This window comes from Pristis pectinata, chromosome 9 (genome assembly GCF_009764475.1).
Source record: "Pristis pectinata isolate sPriPec2 chromosome 9, sPriPec2.1.pri, whole genome shotgun sequence".
Lineage (NCBI taxonomy): Eukaryota > Metazoa > Chordata > Chondrichthyes > Rhinopristiformes > Pristidae > Pristis > Pristis pectinata.
This window is the reverse complement of record NC_067413.1, coordinates 14,250,600-14,269,054: the sequence shown is the minus strand read 5'-3', so window position 1 is coordinate 14,269,054 and position 18,455 is coordinate 14,250,600. Positions and strand designations below refer to the sequence as shown.

The window sequence follows — 18,455 nt, the reverse complement described above, 5'->3', positions numbered from 1 at the left end:
AGGATCCAGTACAGAAAGTCGTACAGTGCTGGTCTAAGGAAATAGATGAGCTTCTACGCAACTGCTTTGAGTCAGTGAACTGGTCCAAGTTCAAAGACTCAGCTGCCAACATAGATGAGTAGGTCACCACTGTCACGGACTTTATTAGCAAGTGTGTGGAGGACTGTGTACCAAAGAGGACAATTAGGCTACAAAACGAAGCCGGGCAGCATTGCCAACAACAGTGCATCCCTTCCCGATGAGTTTAATGCACCCTGACAGCCTCCAATGCACCTGAACTCATGGTCACCATTGAGGACATAAGACCAGTCTTCCGGAGAGTGAACCTATGGAAAGCATCTGGCCCGGATGATGTCCCTGGCGGTGTGCTCAGATCTTGTGCTGATCAGCTGGTGGGGGTATTTACAGACATATTTAACCTCTCTCCGCTTAAATCTGAGGTTCCCACCTGTTTTAAGAAGACCGCTGTCCTCCCTGTACCTATGAAAAACAAGGTAACATACCTTAATGACTACCAACCAGTGGCTCTGACATCCACCATCATGAAGTGCTTCGAGAGGCTGGTCATGGCACACATTAACTCCAGCCTCCCAGACACCCTCGACCCACTGCAATTCGCCTACTGCCAAAACAGGTCTGCAGTGGATGTCATCTCCCTGGCCCTACACTCATCTCTGGAGCATCTGGAGAGTAAAGACTCCTACGTTAGACTATTGAACGGTTCCCTAGTACAATAAGATGGAATCTTGTCCTCACAATCTACTTCGTTATGACCTTGCACTGCACTTCCTCTGTAGCTGTGACACTTTATTCTGTATTCTGTTATTGTTTTACCCAGTACTACCTCAATGCACTATGTAATGAACTGATCTGTATGAATGGTATGCAAGACAAGTTTTTCACTGTACCTCAGTACAAGTGACAATAATGAGCCTATTCCAATACCAATTTAACAATAACCTTTGAAGGGATACGTTAAACAGATGCATATAATACAGATACACCGATACATGCACCTTCTTAATTGTACTGTGATGTGAAGCAGCCTTGCACATTACCCTTCATGAAATTATGACCTACCAGAAGTCAAATAGGAAATAGATGGTGTTAAAACACCACCTGTTATTCATCTCCACCCATTTTAATTTTCAATTAAGTTAAATTCATTTTCAGGACATGAAGGAAGGAGATAATCTGTCAAAATGTGAAACACTTTGCTCTATTGCTGCATTAACAAATCTTTTTGCAGATTCAGTTACATGCTTGGAACAAAATTGGCTCGAAAGTCATTTCCACAGAAAAAAAGATAAATGCAAAGGGCAAAGATTGAACCTGCCAATACTTTTTGAAATGTGATTAAATAGACCTTTGTATCGAAAGTGATTTTAAGACGTACTTGCCTTGGAAAACTATTGCTGTTTGGACCTGTATTAACTGTCATTGTTACTGTAGAGATATCATTTTTCCTCAATGGGTGCTAGCTGTTCAGCAAGATCAAATTCTGATAGTTTGCTCATTACCTGGAAGTGCAAAGATGTTAAATCAGTCATTTAACCATCTTGATCTATGAAATGACCTCTGCTGGCCATCGTCTTACATCTATTCTAAGACTGGACAAAGAATAAAAAATACACCAATTGTGCATTTGGAATTTGACACAACCACATCAAGTAACTGCAAGGTTTTTTAAAGGGGAACCTTGAACTATTCTGTCTACTTTGAAAATAGGCCTGCATATGTATTAGTAATAATTTATTAGGGTTATTGCCATGCCCTACATTCTGCACATTTGATTCTAGGTTTTGCAGAAATGCAATATCAGAATCCTGACAGAGCATACATCAAGAGGGTTTACTGGATAATGATACAATCTCTTCTCATCTCCACAGCTATTTTATCACTTCTCTCTCTTATAACTCTCCAACAGGTCTCCTACAATGCCATCAGTTCCTTTGAGCCTGAGATTGACTTATCGAACCAAAGTGGTCGAGTGTTCAAGTTAGGAAATGAGACCCACCACTTGTTTGTTGGCTTGCACCCAGGAACAACCTATTCATTTACCCTCCGGGCCAGCACTGTCAAAGGCTGTGGGCTCCCCGTCACGAAGTCGTTCACCACAAAGATATCAGGTATGGGCATCCCAACACATTCTCATAATGCATTTCTGCTGATTATAATCTGAGTAAGCATGCTGTTTGAGAGGGAAGAAAAATGTTTAAGGTTCAGACTTTCAGAGGATCTATAATGCAAAATACTGCTGATGCATCGACCCAAAATATTAACTCTGTTTCTCCCTCCACAGTTACAGCCTGAATCGTTGAGTAATTCCAGCACTTTCTGTTTTGTTTTACATTAAAACAAAATCCTGGGAAAGAAATACAGCAAGCCTCAGTCTTATATTTTGAATATTTCCTATCTGGTTCTCAACAAGGATGTAAAACAAGTTGTCTGAGGGTGTTTGGTTGGATGATGAATGTACAATTTATCTTTGCTTAAAATGGATAGGGTATACAGTATATGCTGGCCATTGTGTTGCTTTATTCTGAATGATAACACAGGGCATTGAGAAGGTAAAAACATAACATGAGGAATAGACGTGAGAGGGGACCATTTGGCCCATCGTGCCTGCTCTGCTGTTCAATGAAATCACTGCTGATATTTTATCTCAGTGCCATTTTCCTGCTCTAAATCCATATTCCTTGATCCTCTTAATATTTAGAAATCTTTTGGTCCCTGTCTTGAATATACTCAGTGGCTCCACGACCCATTTGCGTAGAGTGTTTACAACCCTCAGGTGGAGAAATGTCCTGAATAGCTGAACATTACTTTGAGGCTGTAACTCCATTTTAGACACTCCAAGCAGAGGAAACTCTGCCTCTCTTCATCGCTCCATTTGTGTTTCCATGAGATCAACTCTCATTCTTCGAAACAGGCATTGTTCCAGTCTGCTTCATCTCTCCTCATAGTTCTTTCTCAAACCAAGAATCAATTTTGTGAACCTTTGTTGTACTCCCTTCATCAAAAGTAGATCATTGATGTGGAGATCAGACCTCTGGACAATATCTCAGGTGTGTCTCACCAAGGCGCCATATTACTTCACAGAGATTCATAGAGTTACACAGCAGGGAAACAGGCCCTTCAGCCCAACTCATCCATGCTGACCAAGATGTATACCTACACTAATCACATTTGCCTGAGTTTAGCCCATATCCTTTTAAACCTTTCCTATCCACTTACCGGTCCAGATGCCTCTTAAATATTGCAATTGTCCCTCCTCTGCCTTTCCTCTTGGAACTCATTCCATATACTCACCACCCTCTGTGTGACAAACCTGCCCCTCAGATCCCATCTCATCTTAAACCTATGCCCTCCAGTTTTAGACTCTCCTACCATGGGAAAAACACTCAGAGGGGTGACCTTTCTGAGGTTTCTAAAATTATGAGGGGCATACATAGGGTAGATAGTCATAATTTTAGAAATCTCAAAAAGGTCACACCTCACCCTCCTTCACTCCAGGGTAAGCAGTCCCAGCCTATCCAATCTCTCCTATAACACCCCCTCCAGCCCTGGCAACATTCACGATGTCTCAACACTCGTACTCAGTGCCTCGGCCGATGATTGTAGGCATGCAATATGTCTTCTTTACCATTTTGGCTACCTGTGTTGCCATTTTCAGGGAATATGTAGCAAAATGGTATTCCCCAGGTTCCTGCCATTCCCTATGTACGTTCTGGCTTGGTTTAAATTGTCTTCATGGTCAGTAAAGATATCATGGGCCAAAGGGCCTATTCCTGTGCTGTTCTGGTCTACGTTCTATGGTCTAAAGAACCATAAATACAAGCTGGTCCCCTCCAAGTTCCATGGGGAATTCAGCAGAGTAATTGAAATGTGGATCATGTGACCACTAGGATTAGTCAAAGCAAGTAGCATAGGGATGTGAATTAGTGAGAAAGGAATAGAAGGACATGTTGATAGGGCTAAATGAAGAAGAGTGGAAGGAGATTCAGAGTGGAGCATGAACCTGTGCTGTACAGTCAGTGTCACTCTGGATAGGGAGAAGTGGGGATGACTGTCAAACTGATCATGTTCACACACTGAATTAGAATTAAAGGCTGTGGATCCAAAGTGACTTTGGTTGCTACGTTTTCCTAATGTGCAGGAGATCAGGTATATTGTTGGAACAGAGTTAGAGATAACTTAAAGCTACACTGCATACCAACCCTGCAAATATATTGTAAACTCACAATTGCAAAAATTTACCTCCCTAATAAAAGCTGTTAAATATTCAAATGTGCCAACTGTTGATAAAGTCTATCTCTGGCAAAAATCCACAACGAATAACTGCTACACTTGAAATCAGTTTTAAATGTTGAGGAGAATGTTTCATTTTATAATTTCCTGCTTGGATGTCTATTCTATTCATTGAGTCATAGGGTGATACAGCACGGAAACAGGCCCTTCGGCCCAACTGGTCCATGCCGACCAAGATACCCCCCATCAAAGGTAGTCCCATTTGCCAGTCAACAAATGTAACAACTTCACAACCGGCTTCAAGTGCAGGTGACCAATGTATATTTTACAGGAACCATAGCTTTGAGAGACGGGAGAAATTATGTGAACATTTAAAACAATTAGGTGTGTTTGTGAATCCATAGAGGAAAATGGATATTGTTCATCTCTACATAACATCAAGTTGGAATTACATACAGTGAGTTTGATTCCAGGAGTGGGAAAGTTAGAGTTGAAGATCTTTACTTTTGAATTTAGAGGGACTTTGGGGAGTCTTACCTTTTTGCATTCTTGCTTTCATTTATTTCACAGTAGCTCAAGTGCTTGTGATGGCTCTGCCTTTGAAAAAAGCAGAACATAAACAATTTTTAGAATGAATCACAAATAGCAGAACTGCCCAAAATAGGATTTGAACTCGTGTTCTGTCAGATTATTAGTCCAGATTGCAAGTCTTGTAACATAACCATTACTGTCCCTGAGCCTGATTTATGTGCAGCATATTTTCTCTTCAATGTTTGTGTGATATTTTACATTTATCAGTGTTATAGTTGATTGACCACATGTCTGTGCAATTACATAACCAATTTAAACCCTGTTGCAGATCTTTTACTACATCTCTGTCTTTATTAGCCTCTACTTTTTCCATTGTCAACAAATATGATGACCTCACAATTGGCTTCAACATACAGGTCACCCAAGTATATTTTACAGGAACCTTAGGTTCAGGAGAGAGGGGATAACAAATCAGCATTCCTTCTTATAATCACTTTCAGCAACTCCTGCTGTGCAAGTGCATTCAAGTGAGATTTGTGTTCAGAAAAGGATTAACCATGCCAATTAAGCCCCTAATAGAATACACTGCTCACTCTCACTGGCTGTGCATACCAACAAAATGTGGCCACTTGGACAACATAGCCAAAGGACCTGATCTCCTCTTACTCAGCTCAAGAGGAAGGTGATGCAGTGATGGCCTTTATTGCAAGTGGGATAGAACTCCTGCTGAGACTGTACACTGCTTTAGTGAAACCATATCTGGAGCACTGCACAGTTTTCTTCTCCTTATTTAAGGAGAGATGTCCTTATTATATCAGAGGCAGTTCAAGGAAGAATTACCAGGTTAATTTATAGGGTAAAGGAGTTATGAAGAAAACTTGAGAACCGATACTCATTGGACTTTAAAAGAATGAGAGGGAATCAAGAACTAGAGGGCATAGGTTTAACACGAGTGGGGAAAGATTTAATAGGAACTTGAGGGGCAACTTTTTTGCATAGAGGGTGGTACATATAAGGAATACACTACTAAAGGAAGTGGCTGAGGCAGGTATAATAACAACTTTTAAAAGACAGTTGAACCAGGTACATATGTATATGGGAAAGGCTTAGAAAGATATGGGCCAAATGCGGGTAAGTGGGACCATCTCATTGAATTACAGTAAAACTCTGATAGGTACCCAGATGTTTGGAGATCCCAATGATTTGGCATCTAGCTTATTTTATTAGTCTAAGGTGTAAGATAGGAGTCCAGTGTGAGAGTGGGGTGTGCAGCTAGTACTGGGGTCTGGACTGTGGACTTGATCTGCCAAGGTCGGGAACACGGCGGGGTCAGGACCGTGGGTAGGGTTGTGGCCAGAACCAGGATCTGGAGTGCCTGTATGTTTCCTGCTCTCTTTAAACTTACTAAGTTCACTGAAAAATTTATTCTATCTCTGTATAACATGTAAAAAAAAGTGAAATAAAAGTCTTTTGGGGGTGTTATTAGGAGTAATATCTAATAGTCCCAAATGTGCTGGATTATCAGAGTTTTGCAGTGTAAAATGTTGATGGAATTTGGCAGGGGGATGCTGAAAAGAAGTTTCCCCTTGTGGGAGAATACAGAGCAGGGAGAATGAAGGGCTGACCATTTAAGACACAGGTAATGAGGTCCCTTTCCCTCAGGAAGTTGTGAATTGTTGGAATTCTTGTCCTGTGGAAGATGAGGCATTGAATGCATTCAAGGCTGTGACAGAAAGGATTTTGAAATAAAGGGGAATTAAGAATTATGGAGAAGAAGCAGGAAAGTGGATTTAAAGCTATGATCAGATCAGCCATCTTACTGAATAGCGGAGCAGGCTTGAGGTGCCAAGTGGTCCACTCCTTTTTCTTATGTTCTTATATTCCAAGAAGGAGATGGCATTGAAGATTTTTCAAACAAAACTGTCAAAGCAATAGTTTATTGCAAACTGTTTGATTTGTCACACCTTACTGTGATGAAATAATTTACAATCTAGTCACTTCATACTTTCAAGGTGCATTTGGAATCATTGAAACCCTGGGTTCCTTGCAAATTCGCATCAGCCTTTTAATTGAACTCTCTCCTGGGAAGGTAGTTATGAAAACATTGACAGACCTGGAATTTTCCTTAAACATTTAAATCAGCAGTTTTCATTCTTGCAATTATTTACTAGAACCATAGAACCATACAGCACAAAACAGGCCCTTCGGCCCACTTTACTAATTTGCAACTTGCTGTTATGCGACATGTGGAGGCTGTCAAGGTAGTTTTATTCCTATGAAGCATTTCAGCTGAAATTGTACAAGGCAAAACATTTAAGGTGCAGAGATGTCTAAAGTAGAAAGTCATGATATATCCCTTTAATCCAAATTGTATAGTTACTTATTGCAACCCAGTGCATTTTTACAGAATAAAATTACTTCAGTGTTCCAAATTAATTTTATGGAAGGGAATTTCCTGACTCTACAGAACTAACTATAAAGAAAATGCAGTCTATGTTATACAGTAACTTCTTATTAGCCCTTTGACATCAATTACATTGAAATCAACTGGGGGTTTGTTATCTGGGGAAAAACAGTGACTGGATATCTTACACCAGGGAAACTAAATGACTGTAGGTGTGTTAAGAGAGAATCATAGTTGTTTTCAAGAGCATGTTACTCTGAGTACCGATTGTTCTGAAATGTGCTTGAGAGAATGTCCGTCAGTTTGGAATGTGAAACAGAAAAATAACATAGAGCATAGAACAATACAGCACAATACAGGCCCTTCGCCCACCATGTTGTGCTGACCTTCAAACCACTCCTAAGACTAACTAACCCCTTCCTCCCACATATCCCTCTATCTTAAATTCCTCCATATGCTTATCTAACAATCTCTTGAACTTGACCAATGTATCAGCCTCCACCACCACCCCAGGCAGTGCATTCCATGCACCAACCACTCTCTGGGTGAAAAACCTCCCTCTGACTTCTCCCTTGAACTTCCTCCCCATTACCTTAAAGCCATGCCCTCTTGTATTGAGCATTGGTGCCCTGGAAAAGAGGCGCTGGCTGTCCACTCTATCTAATCCTCTTAATATTTTGTATACCTCTATCATGTCTCTCCTCTCCAATGAGTAAAGCTCTAGGTCCTTTAGTCTCTTCTCATAATCCATACTTTCTAATCCAGGCAGCATCCTGGTAAATCTCCTCTGCAGCCTCTCCAATGCCTCCACATCCTTCCTATAATGAGGCGACCAGATCTGGACACAGTACTCTAAGTGTGGTCTAACCAGAGTTTTGTAAGGCTGCATCATTACTTCGCAGCTCTTAAACTCGATCCCACGACTTATGAAAGCTAACACCCCATAAGCTTTCTTAACTACCCTATCCACCTGTGTGGCAACTTTCAGTGATCTGTGGATATGAACCCCCAGATCCCTCTGCTCCTCTACACTGCCCAGAATCCTGCCATTTACCTTGTATTTCACCTTGGAGTGTGTCCTTTCAAAGTGTACCACTTCACACTTCTCCGGATTGAACTCCATCTGCCACTTGTCAGCCCAGCTCTGCATCCTATCAATATCCTTCTGTCAGCTTCGACAGCCCTCCACACTGTCCACAACACCACCGATCTTTGTGTCATCTGCAAACTTGCTAACCCACCCTTCCACCCCCTCATCTAAGTCATTAATAAATATCACAAAAAGTAGAGGTCCCAGAACCGATCCTTGTGGGACACCACTAGTCACAGCCCTCCAATCCGAATGCACTCCCTCCACCACAACCCTCTGCTTTCTACAGGCAAGCCAATTCTGAATCCACATGGCCAAGCTTCCCTGGATCCCTTGGCCTCTGACCTTCTGAAGAAGCCTACCATGCGGAACCTTGTCAAACGCCTTACTAAAATCCACGTAGACCACATCTACTGCACTACCCTCATCAATCTTCCTGGTCACCTCCTCAAAGAACCCTATCAGGCTTGTGAAGCAAGATCTTCCCTTCACAAATCCATGCTGGCTGTCCCTAATCAGTCCATGATTCTCTAAATGATCATAGATCCTATCTCTTAGAATCCTTTCTAACAGCTTACCCACCACAGACGTTAGACTCACTGGTCTGTAATTCCCTGGACGATCCCTACTACCTTTTTTACATAAGGGGACAACATTTGCCACCCTCCAATCCTCCGGTACCATCCCCGTGGACAACGAGGACTCAAAGATCCTAGCCAACGGTTCAGCAATCTCCTCCTTAGCCTTCCGAAGCAGCCTGGGGAATATTCCGTGAGGTCCCGGGGACTTATCCGTCCTAATATTTTCTAACAGCTCCAACGCATCCTTTCTCTTGATATCTACAATCTGTAGAACATTACCCTTACCAACACTGTCCTCAGCGTCATCAAGACCCCTCTCCTTGGTGAATACTGAAGAGAAGTATTCATTGAGAACCTCACCCACTTCCACAGCTTCCAGGCACAGCTTCCCACCTTTTTCTTTAATTGGACCTGCCTTTACTCGAGCCATCCTTCTGCTCTTCACGTACGAGTAAAAAGCCATGGGATTCTCCTTAATCCTACTGGCCAAAGCCTTTTCATGTCCCCTTCTTGCTCTCCTCAGACCCTTCTTAAGTTCCCTCCTTGCTACTCTATATTCCTCACAAGCCCTGTCTGATCCTTGCTGCTTACACCTTATGTATGCTGCCGCCTTCTTCCTAACTAGTTTTTCCACCTCTCTTGTCACCCATGGTTCCTTCACCCTGCCATTTCTTCTCTGCCTCACCAGGATAAATTTATCCCTAACATCCTGCAAGAGATCCCTGAACATCGACCACATCTCTATAGCACATTTCCCTTCCAAAATGTCACCCCAGTTTACACTCCCAAGTTCTCACCTTATAGCCTCATAATTCGCCTTTCCCCAGTTAAATATCTTCCCGTCCTCTTTGCTCCTATCCCTATCCATGACAATGCTAAAGGTTATTGAGCAGTGGTAGCTGTCCCCCAAATGCTCACCCACCAATAGTTCTGTCACCTGACCTGGTTCATTACATAACAGCTAGTATAAAGAAGGTTTGCATAACTATTATGAATATTTTAACATGAGGTGTGTTTCTGTGTCATAGTCATACAGCCCAGAAACAGCCTCTTTGGCCCATGAGACCTATGCCGATCATCAAATACCCATCTACACCAATCCCATTTTCCAGGTACTTCTTAAGCTTCCAGCAGTCACTTAAGTAGCACATTCCAGACTCCAAACACCCTCAAGGTAAAAAAGTGCCTGCTCAGATCACCTCTAAACATATGAGGGGCGTTTGATGTCTCTGCGCCTGTACTTGATGGAGTGCAGAAGGATGGGGGGGGGGGGGGAGTCTCATTGAAGCCTAGCAGATACTGAAAGGGCCTGGGTAGAGTGGACATGGCGAAGATGTTTCCAGTGGTAGGAGAGTCTAGGATCTGAGTGCACAGCCTCAGAATAAAGGGATGTCCCTTTAAAACTGAGATGAGGAGGAATTTCTTTAGCCAGAGGGTGGTGAATCTGTGGAATTCTTTGCCACAGAGGGCTTTGGAAGCCAAGTCATTGGGTGTATTTAAGGAAGAGTTTGATAGGTTCTTGATTGGTAAGAGGGTTAAGGGTTATGGGGAGAAGGTGGGAGAATGGGGTTAAAAGAAATCAGCAATGATTAAATGCTAGAGCAGACATGATGGGCCAAATGGCCTAACTCTGCTCCTATATCTTATGATATTATGGTCTTATGGTTAGTCTAAACCTTTTTGCCCCTTAGTCTAAAGCTATGCCCTCTGATTTTAGTCACCTGGGGAGAAGCTTCTACTATCTACCCTATCTATGCCCTTCATAACCCTTGTTCTGGTGTGACAATTTATTACAACTAGAGGAAACACTCCTCTTAAAATTTATGATGCCACCCTCAAACTTTGACTCTGATACTGAGTAGAGGATTGCAGCCACTCAGTGCTCTATGAAGCATGCTCACAGGGTTTGGATGTAGATCAAAGCACAGCAGTAAAGAAAGGCACCAAAGTTCACTGTGTTCCATCCTCTAGTTTATGCATTACAGTTTTCAGTTATTTCCAACTCCATTATTTGTTTTCTGGTGCTTGTAATAAGTCTGCCATCATTATCAGGGTAGTTATGATTGCAAAGTTATTGAGCACAGGTTTGCATTTTGCACTATTGTGATTTTATCATCTGCTGGTGGGAATAATGATGAACTGCTTTCAAATTCTGTATGTGAGAAACTTTCATAATGTAAAACATTGACAATATAGATGTTTCATTGTTCCATTTTCCAGCACCATCCATGCCCGCATATGACTATGATACGCCATTGAACCAGACCGACAGCACTGTGACTGTTCTGCTGAAGCCGGCCCAGAGCAGAGGTGCACCTGTCAGGTAGAAGAAATAATACATGGCTTGCTTGTAGATGTTATTACATTGGGAAGAAAATTCTGGTTAGCAATTGGTGTTGTTTCTTATCTTTCTATACTGGGGGTGAAGAGATTTTATGAAATGTTTTGATATTAATCCTTAATCCCAAATAGTCAATGCAATGGATCAAAATGCGTGTGTGACAATCAATGGGTTCCTCTATTTGAGGACAACCTATGCCATTAATGGATCCTCTGGTCAGACAGTAGTCCCCTCCCAGACTTGCAGGTTTGTCTCCAGAAGTTTCAGATGTTTCTGGGAGAGCTGCTAAATGGGATTCATATATTAATGCTAAAGACCTTCTGAGTGCTTCTGACAGCATAACCTATCCTATAGTTTGACAAAGCTTTAATTCAGCCCATGATTGCAGTCTCCAAAGCGCCAAAGGCAATCATGCTGAAATAATAATTGGCTCAAGGCATGCTGTATGCTCATGCCACAGTCAAAATGATGCACTTCGATATGACGAGGCACACCATTCGTCACACTAACCCTGAGTAATTTCTGGTACTTGCTGTCCATTGAACAAAAGCTTGCACTTTTTTCTAGTTATTTGTCTGATAACTAGCTAGTTAGCTGGCTTGAAATGTCTCCAGTACAAAGTTCCTGGTGGAATAAACTTGGAAACAAATTGATCCAGGTGATATGACACTTGAAATGATGCTGGGGGAGGCTGATTAAATGATTAGCCAGCCAAGCTTATTAATACAGACTGAAACAATGGACCTGTCGCCTACATGGAAGGATTCCATTCGACTTCCACAAGCCAGCACTCCACTGTGTATGGAGAAGCAATGGGAATTGGCTTGATCAAATGGTACAATATTAGTTGGTTAAATAGTAATCAGGGAAATTATTAGTGAGCACTTGAAGGAACTGCTAAAGGAGAGCAGGAATGGATTAGTTGAAGGCAAATCCTGACAGACTAAATAGATAGGATTTTTGATGAGGTAACAGAGTAAGCTCATGACAAGATACAGTAAATGTCTTCTGCATGGATTTTGAAAGGGTATTTGATAAAATCCCACACAAAAATGTGGTTATGGATATTGATATACACAGGATTAAAGGTTCAGTAGCAGTAAATCAAAAACTTGTCATAAAGGAAGAGTAGTGGTGGACACTCGTAAATCACGCTTGTGAATGGGAAACAGTGGTTTTACCAGGGTCAGGACTGGGGGCACTGCTTTACCTGATATTTACTAGTGACTTAAACATGGGTGTGTAAGGTACACATTTCACAAGTGCAGATGAGACAAAACTTAGAAATGTGGTCAACAGAGAGGAGGACTAGTAATAGACTGAAAGAGAACACAGATAAAGTGGTGGAACAAGCAGACTACTGGCTTAAGAGGTAAAAGCAGAAAATACAGGAGATACTCAGCAGGCCAGGGACTAACTGTGGAGAGTGAGAAACAGTCCAAAACTTTCAGGTTGATGATCAGATGAAACTTAATATGGAGAAGTGTGAAGTGATATACTTTGACAGAAAGAATAAGGAGAGATAATAAAGACTAAAAGACAAAGTTCTAAAGGGTGTACAGGAACAGAGGTCCTGGCTGTAGTTGTGCATAAGCCCTTGAAAATGGCTGGACATACTGAGAGAGTGGTCAATGAAGCTTCGTAGAGACATGGAGTACAAAAGCAGAGAGGTTTTACTGAATCTTTATAAAACACTAGATTGGCCACAAGTGGAGTATTACATCCAATTCTGGCCACGTAATTTTAGGGAGGATATGAAGAGGTGATTTGGAAAGGATTTACTAGTATGCATCTAGGGATCAAGGATTTCAGCTATAAGTGAGAATTGAGATGTTGGGATTGTTCTACAAGATCAGGACTGTTTAGATGGGGTAGTGGTAATTCTCCCCATTAGCAGATGGCTTAAGGTCCAGAGGACACAGATTTAAAATTCTGGGCAAAAGATTTAAGGTAAAAGTTTTTCTTAAGCAGAAAACGGTTATCATCTGAAACTCACTGCCTGTTAGGTTGCTGGAAACAGAGCCAATCGATGCCAATGAAAGAACTTGGGAGAAAGAGAGGATACAAACTTGAGAGAGATTAATTTGCAGAGTTATGAGGAAAGAGTGAGTAAGGGGCTGATGGGATTGTTCCACTAAGACCATGTACAGATTTGATAAGTGGAACGGTCTCCTGTGCAACAATTCTATGATTCTACAATAAAATGGAGCTGTTACTCCAGGCAGAATTGTGGTTCCCACAGTTTTAACTCTGTCAGAATGTGGTTAACCTCTATGGACACTAATAAATAGAATGTATCCTCATGAAAGGAAGGTGGATACAAGAAAAATGTATTCTTTGCAGTTTGAATTGACAATTCTCAAACATTGTAGTGTGAACTAGAAAGAATTACACTGAAAGACTTTAAACCATAATATCAAAGATATATGAACAAAATAATATAAAGCAATTACTTATGATGATAACTGTTATTCAAAGAATAACTATAACTGGACAAGTTCAGTCACTTGTCTATATATCAAAGTTGTATTAGAATATCTGGTGCCAAATTGCAGGTCCCTTAAGAAGCTTTAGAAAACAATGGTTGCAAAATTTGGCTTCTAGAACTTTTTCCAACATTATTATTCTCACCAGTTTGTAGACGTATATACACATTTTTCATTTTCTGTTGTAACCTTTCTGATGTATTTGTTCATGAACACATGAGCAGGGGCAAGGTGCACACTAAAAAGGAGTGAGGGTAAATCATCCGTTTGTATACATATACCATCCACTCAGTCCAAGCAGCAGCTAGTGACCGTCCTTAGTAAAGTGTATCTACCTAAAATCCCAGTGAATGGCTTAAGTAATATCTTAGTAATGAGCAAACTGTTGATTGATCTGTGGACTTGTGAAGACTATATGGGGAGAATGACTTCTCTGCAGTTATTTTGCCTCCAGGCTTGCTCGAACACGACATACAGGTTAGCTATGGGGAGAGATAGTGAGCCTTAGAAGGGAAATCAAAGCCTTACACTTGTGCTGTACCTTCATGACCTCCTGGAATAGTTTACACCTAGTGAAATGCTCATGAATGTGTAATTATCATTGTAATGAAGGAAATGGAGCAATCATTTTGCATAGAACAAGCATCCATTGTTATTAATGTGCTAATGACCAGGTATTCTCTTAATAATAATGGTACACAGAGTTATAGAGGCATGCAGCACAGAAATGGACTGTTTAGCCCATCCTGTCCATATTATCAAGAACCCAATGGGGGTTGAGGTATAATTGTTGGCCAAGACCCCAGGGATTATTCCCTTGCTAGTGTTCATTCCTGGGACATTTTAAGGTGCTGTAATCAATGCAAATTGTTCTTGTTGGTGTAGGTCCCAAGTTTTTCTCAGTGCCTTAACCCAGGAGCGTTCATGCCACGTTCTGCTCGCTCAAGGCAGTGAGGTCAAGTTCCTAACAATTCAAAGCTTTCCACGCAAACAAACCATCCTTGTTTGTTTGTGCTAACTGTAATGTAATGGATGGATGTTCTTCTATGCTTCCAAAATTCAGATCCGTCAAAGCCAATGGAATTTTGGTCACCTCATACAATGTGCAGCTGCTACTAGAATGCACATTCTCTGCAAGAATATATAAGACCATAAGACATAGGAGCAGAATTAGGTCATTCAACCTATCGAGTCTGCTCCGCCATTCGATCATGGCTGATTTATTTTTCCCTCTCCAACCCATTCTCCAGCTTTCTCCCCGTGACCTTTGGTGTCTTGACTAATCAAGAACCTATCAACCTCCGCTTTAAATACACCCAATGACTTGGCCTCCACAGCCGTCTGTGGCAATAAATTCGACAGATTCATCACCCTCTGGCTAAAGAAATTCCTCCTCATCTCTGTTTGAAAGGGACGTTCTTCTATTCTGAGGCTGTGCCCTCTGGTCCTGAACTCTCCCACTGCTGGAAACATCCTCTCCATGTCCATTCCATCCAGGCCTTTCAATATTTGGTAGGTTTCAATGAGATTTCCCCTCATCCTCCTAAACTCTGGTAAGTGCGGGCCCAGAGCCATCAAATGCTCCTCATACATTAATCCTTTCATCCTTGGGATCATTCTCATAAACGTCCTCTGGACCTTCTCCAATGCCAGCGTATCATTCCTTGGATATGGGGCCCAAAACTGCTCACAATACTCCAAATGTGGTCTGACCAATGCCTTATAAAGCCTCAGCATTACATTCTTGCTTTTATATTCTAGTCCTCTCGAAATGAATGCTAACATTGCATTTGCCTGCCTTACTACTGACTCAACCTGCAAATTAAACTTTAGGGAATCCTGCACCAGGACTCCCAAGTCCCTTTGTACCTCTGATTTTTGAATTTGCTCCCCAATTAGAAAATGGTCTACGTCTTTATTCCTTCTACCAAAGTGCATGACCATACACTTCCCTAAGCTGTATTCCATCTGCCACTTCTTTGCCCATTTTCCCAACCTGTTCAAGTCCTTCTGCAGATTCCCTGCTTCCTCAACAATACCTGCCCCTCCACCTATCTTTATATAATCTGCAAACCTGGCCACAAAGCCATCAATTCTGTCATCCAGATCATCAACATATAACGGACCCACCGACCCCTGCGGAACACCACTAATCACCAGCACCCAACCAGAAAAGGACCCTTTTATTCCCACTCTTTGCCTTCTGCCAGTCAGGTAATCTTCTATCCATGCTAGTACCTTTCCTGTAATACCATGGGCTCCTATCTTGTTTATCAGCCTCATGTGCGGCACCTTGTCAAAGGCCTTCTGAAAATCCAAGTAAACAACATCCATTAACTTTTTGTCTATTCTGCCTGTTACTTCCTCAAAGAACTCCGACAGATTTGTCAGGCAAGATCTCCTCTTAATGAAACCATGCTGACCGGCCTATTTTATCATGTATTTCTCCAAGTACCCCAAAACCTCATCCTTAATAATGGACGCTAAAATCATACCAACTACTGAAGTCAGGCTAATCAGCCTATAATTTCCTGTCTTTTGCCTCCCTCCCTTCTTAAAGAGTGAAGTGACATTTATGATTTTCCAGTCCTCTGGAACAATTCCTGAATCTGGTGATTCTGAAAGATCACTACTAATGCCTCCACAATTTCTTCAGCTACCTCTTTCAGAAACATGGGGTGTAGTCCATCTGGTCCAGGAGACTTATCCATCTTCAGAACTTTCAGCTTCCCAAGCACCTTCTCCTTAATAATAGTGACTGCACTCACTTCTGCACCTGACTTTCTCGAATTTCTGGCATGTTGCTGGTGTCTTCAACAGTGAAGACTGACGCAAAATACTCATTCAGTTCACCCGCCGTTTCTTTGTTCCTCATTACTACTTCTCCAGCGTCATTTTCCAGTGGTCCAATGTCCACTCTTGCCTCTCTTTTACTCTTTATATATCTGAAAAATCTGAAAAATTTCATCCAAGGATGAATTTCTATCCCTACACCTTTGACACATCTGTCCCTAGCCCAAACATACAATACGTACCATAAGAGAAATTCAAGCCTCCAGTATAAACAGCATGATTCTGGTCCAGTTATTAGAACTTCATTCTTCTTTTCACTTCCCTAGCCTTTACATTGATGGTGATGATAACAGGACACAGCCTTGCACTCAGCATCTTTGCTGTCAATCAATAAGTAAATTGGCTCTTTTTAAACCCCATCTCTTCTTGCCTTTCAAATTTATCTCAATTCATTTTTAAATCTCTCTTCAGTGAGGATAGCTTTCTTATCGATCCTGTGGCATTCTTACAATGCAACTTTAGTTCTGCTCCTCAAGCATGCAGGACAAAGTAATTGCTGCCAGCTTATTGATCAGAATTCCAGCACTTAACCAAAGTTCAACACTTCTCTTAAATGAGTATAAGCAGGGAGAACTGGGGAGAAAAGGAAAAGGTTAAACATATTTAAGGTTGCTGGTGAATGATCAAAGGTGCCAATCTTGATTCAGACATAGCAATCAGTTCTGAGACAGGTTTATATTCATATTTCCTTATGATATAGAAGGAGCCATTCAACCCCTTGAGACGATGCTGAGCAATTATATCATGTTCATGTTCATTTCCTCATCTATTTCCCTGTAATCCGTTCTTTCTCATATGCCCATCTGCTCCACCCTGATCCACCTACACCAGGGATAATTTACAATAACAACCAGCCACATGGGAGGAAACCATCGCATTCAGGCGAAAGCCACAGGTCACAGGGTACACATGCAAACACCGTACCAAGAGCACCACAGGTCAGGATTGAACCTAGGTCGCTAGTGTTGTTAGGCACCACCACTACCTGTGAAGCCACAATGCACCACTCCAGAGACTTAAACTCATTGCCAGTTAGAACTTGGCTAGAACAGTTGTGAAAATCTTTGGAAGACGGTATAACCAATTCGCAGTGTATCTGGGGCTGTTGCGATTGTTCCAACGATTCTATAGCAGAAGTACAGGGGAAACTTGATCATCCAACTTGGTGCTATAGCAAGGAAGTACCACACTGTTGTGTGTGAGACCTCAAACTGAGGGCTGTTCACTCAGCTGAACTAAAAGGATCTCATTTCATTTTCTGGAAGAAAAGCAGAGCAGTTGTCCACCAACAACAGTGAAACAATTTATCTTCATAGCACTTGGGAGCTTGCATTGTATATTTGGCTGCCGTATCTCCATGTATTGACACAGAAAGATGTTAATATTATTTTTGCAGCTGTGAAGTGTATTAAGGTGTTCTGAGGTCACTAGAGGTGTTATAGAAGTATAAGTTGTTTTCTTCTTTTGACTGAGTGAACTCAATGTCTGTGAGTTCCATTGAGTTTCTTTCTGAACTAAACCAGCAGTAGTGTCTTGGCTAGGAATCTTCTCTGGTAACCTCATTCCACCTTCCTCTGGCTCTTCTAAGGATGAGTGACAATGCCACAGAGAGCACATTTGGGATGTTAACTGATAAAACCCACATGGAATGGTCGAATGATGGTTAAGTAAGTCCTGGGATATTGGTCTGGAGACATGAGTTCAAACCCATCACAACAGCTGCAACTATAAATTCAGATAATTCAATAAATCTGAATCCAGAAGCTGACAGTATCAGTAATCGAGACAGAGGAGTGTTGAATTGTCACTTCTGATACAGAATCCTGGACCAGAAATGTTAACTGGTGTTAACAATGTTAGCTGTTTCTCTCTCCAAAGATGCTGCCTGATCTGCTATGTGTTTCCAACTTCTTTTTTC

The 18,455-nt window shown here is 41.6% G+C and overlaps 1 protein-coding gene across 7 annotated transcripts in view; it reads left to right on the top strand.

The window, feature by feature from the left end:
* LOC127574151 (receptor-type tyrosine-protein phosphatase mu-like) overlaps window positions 1–18,455 on the top strand; it is a 746,263-nt gene that overhangs the window by 501,826 nt on the left and 225,982 nt on the right. For all 7 annotated transcript variants that reach the window (XM_052022906.1, XM_052022912.1, XM_052022911.1 and 4 more), the window contains exons 10-11: window positions 1,928–2,129; window positions 11,078–11,180. In XM_052022906.1, coding sequence (XP_051878866.1) covers window positions 1,928–2,129; window positions 11,078–11,180 — 305 coding nt within the window. The remainder of the gene's footprint in view (window positions 1–1,927; window positions 2,130–11,077; window positions 11,181–18,455) is intronic.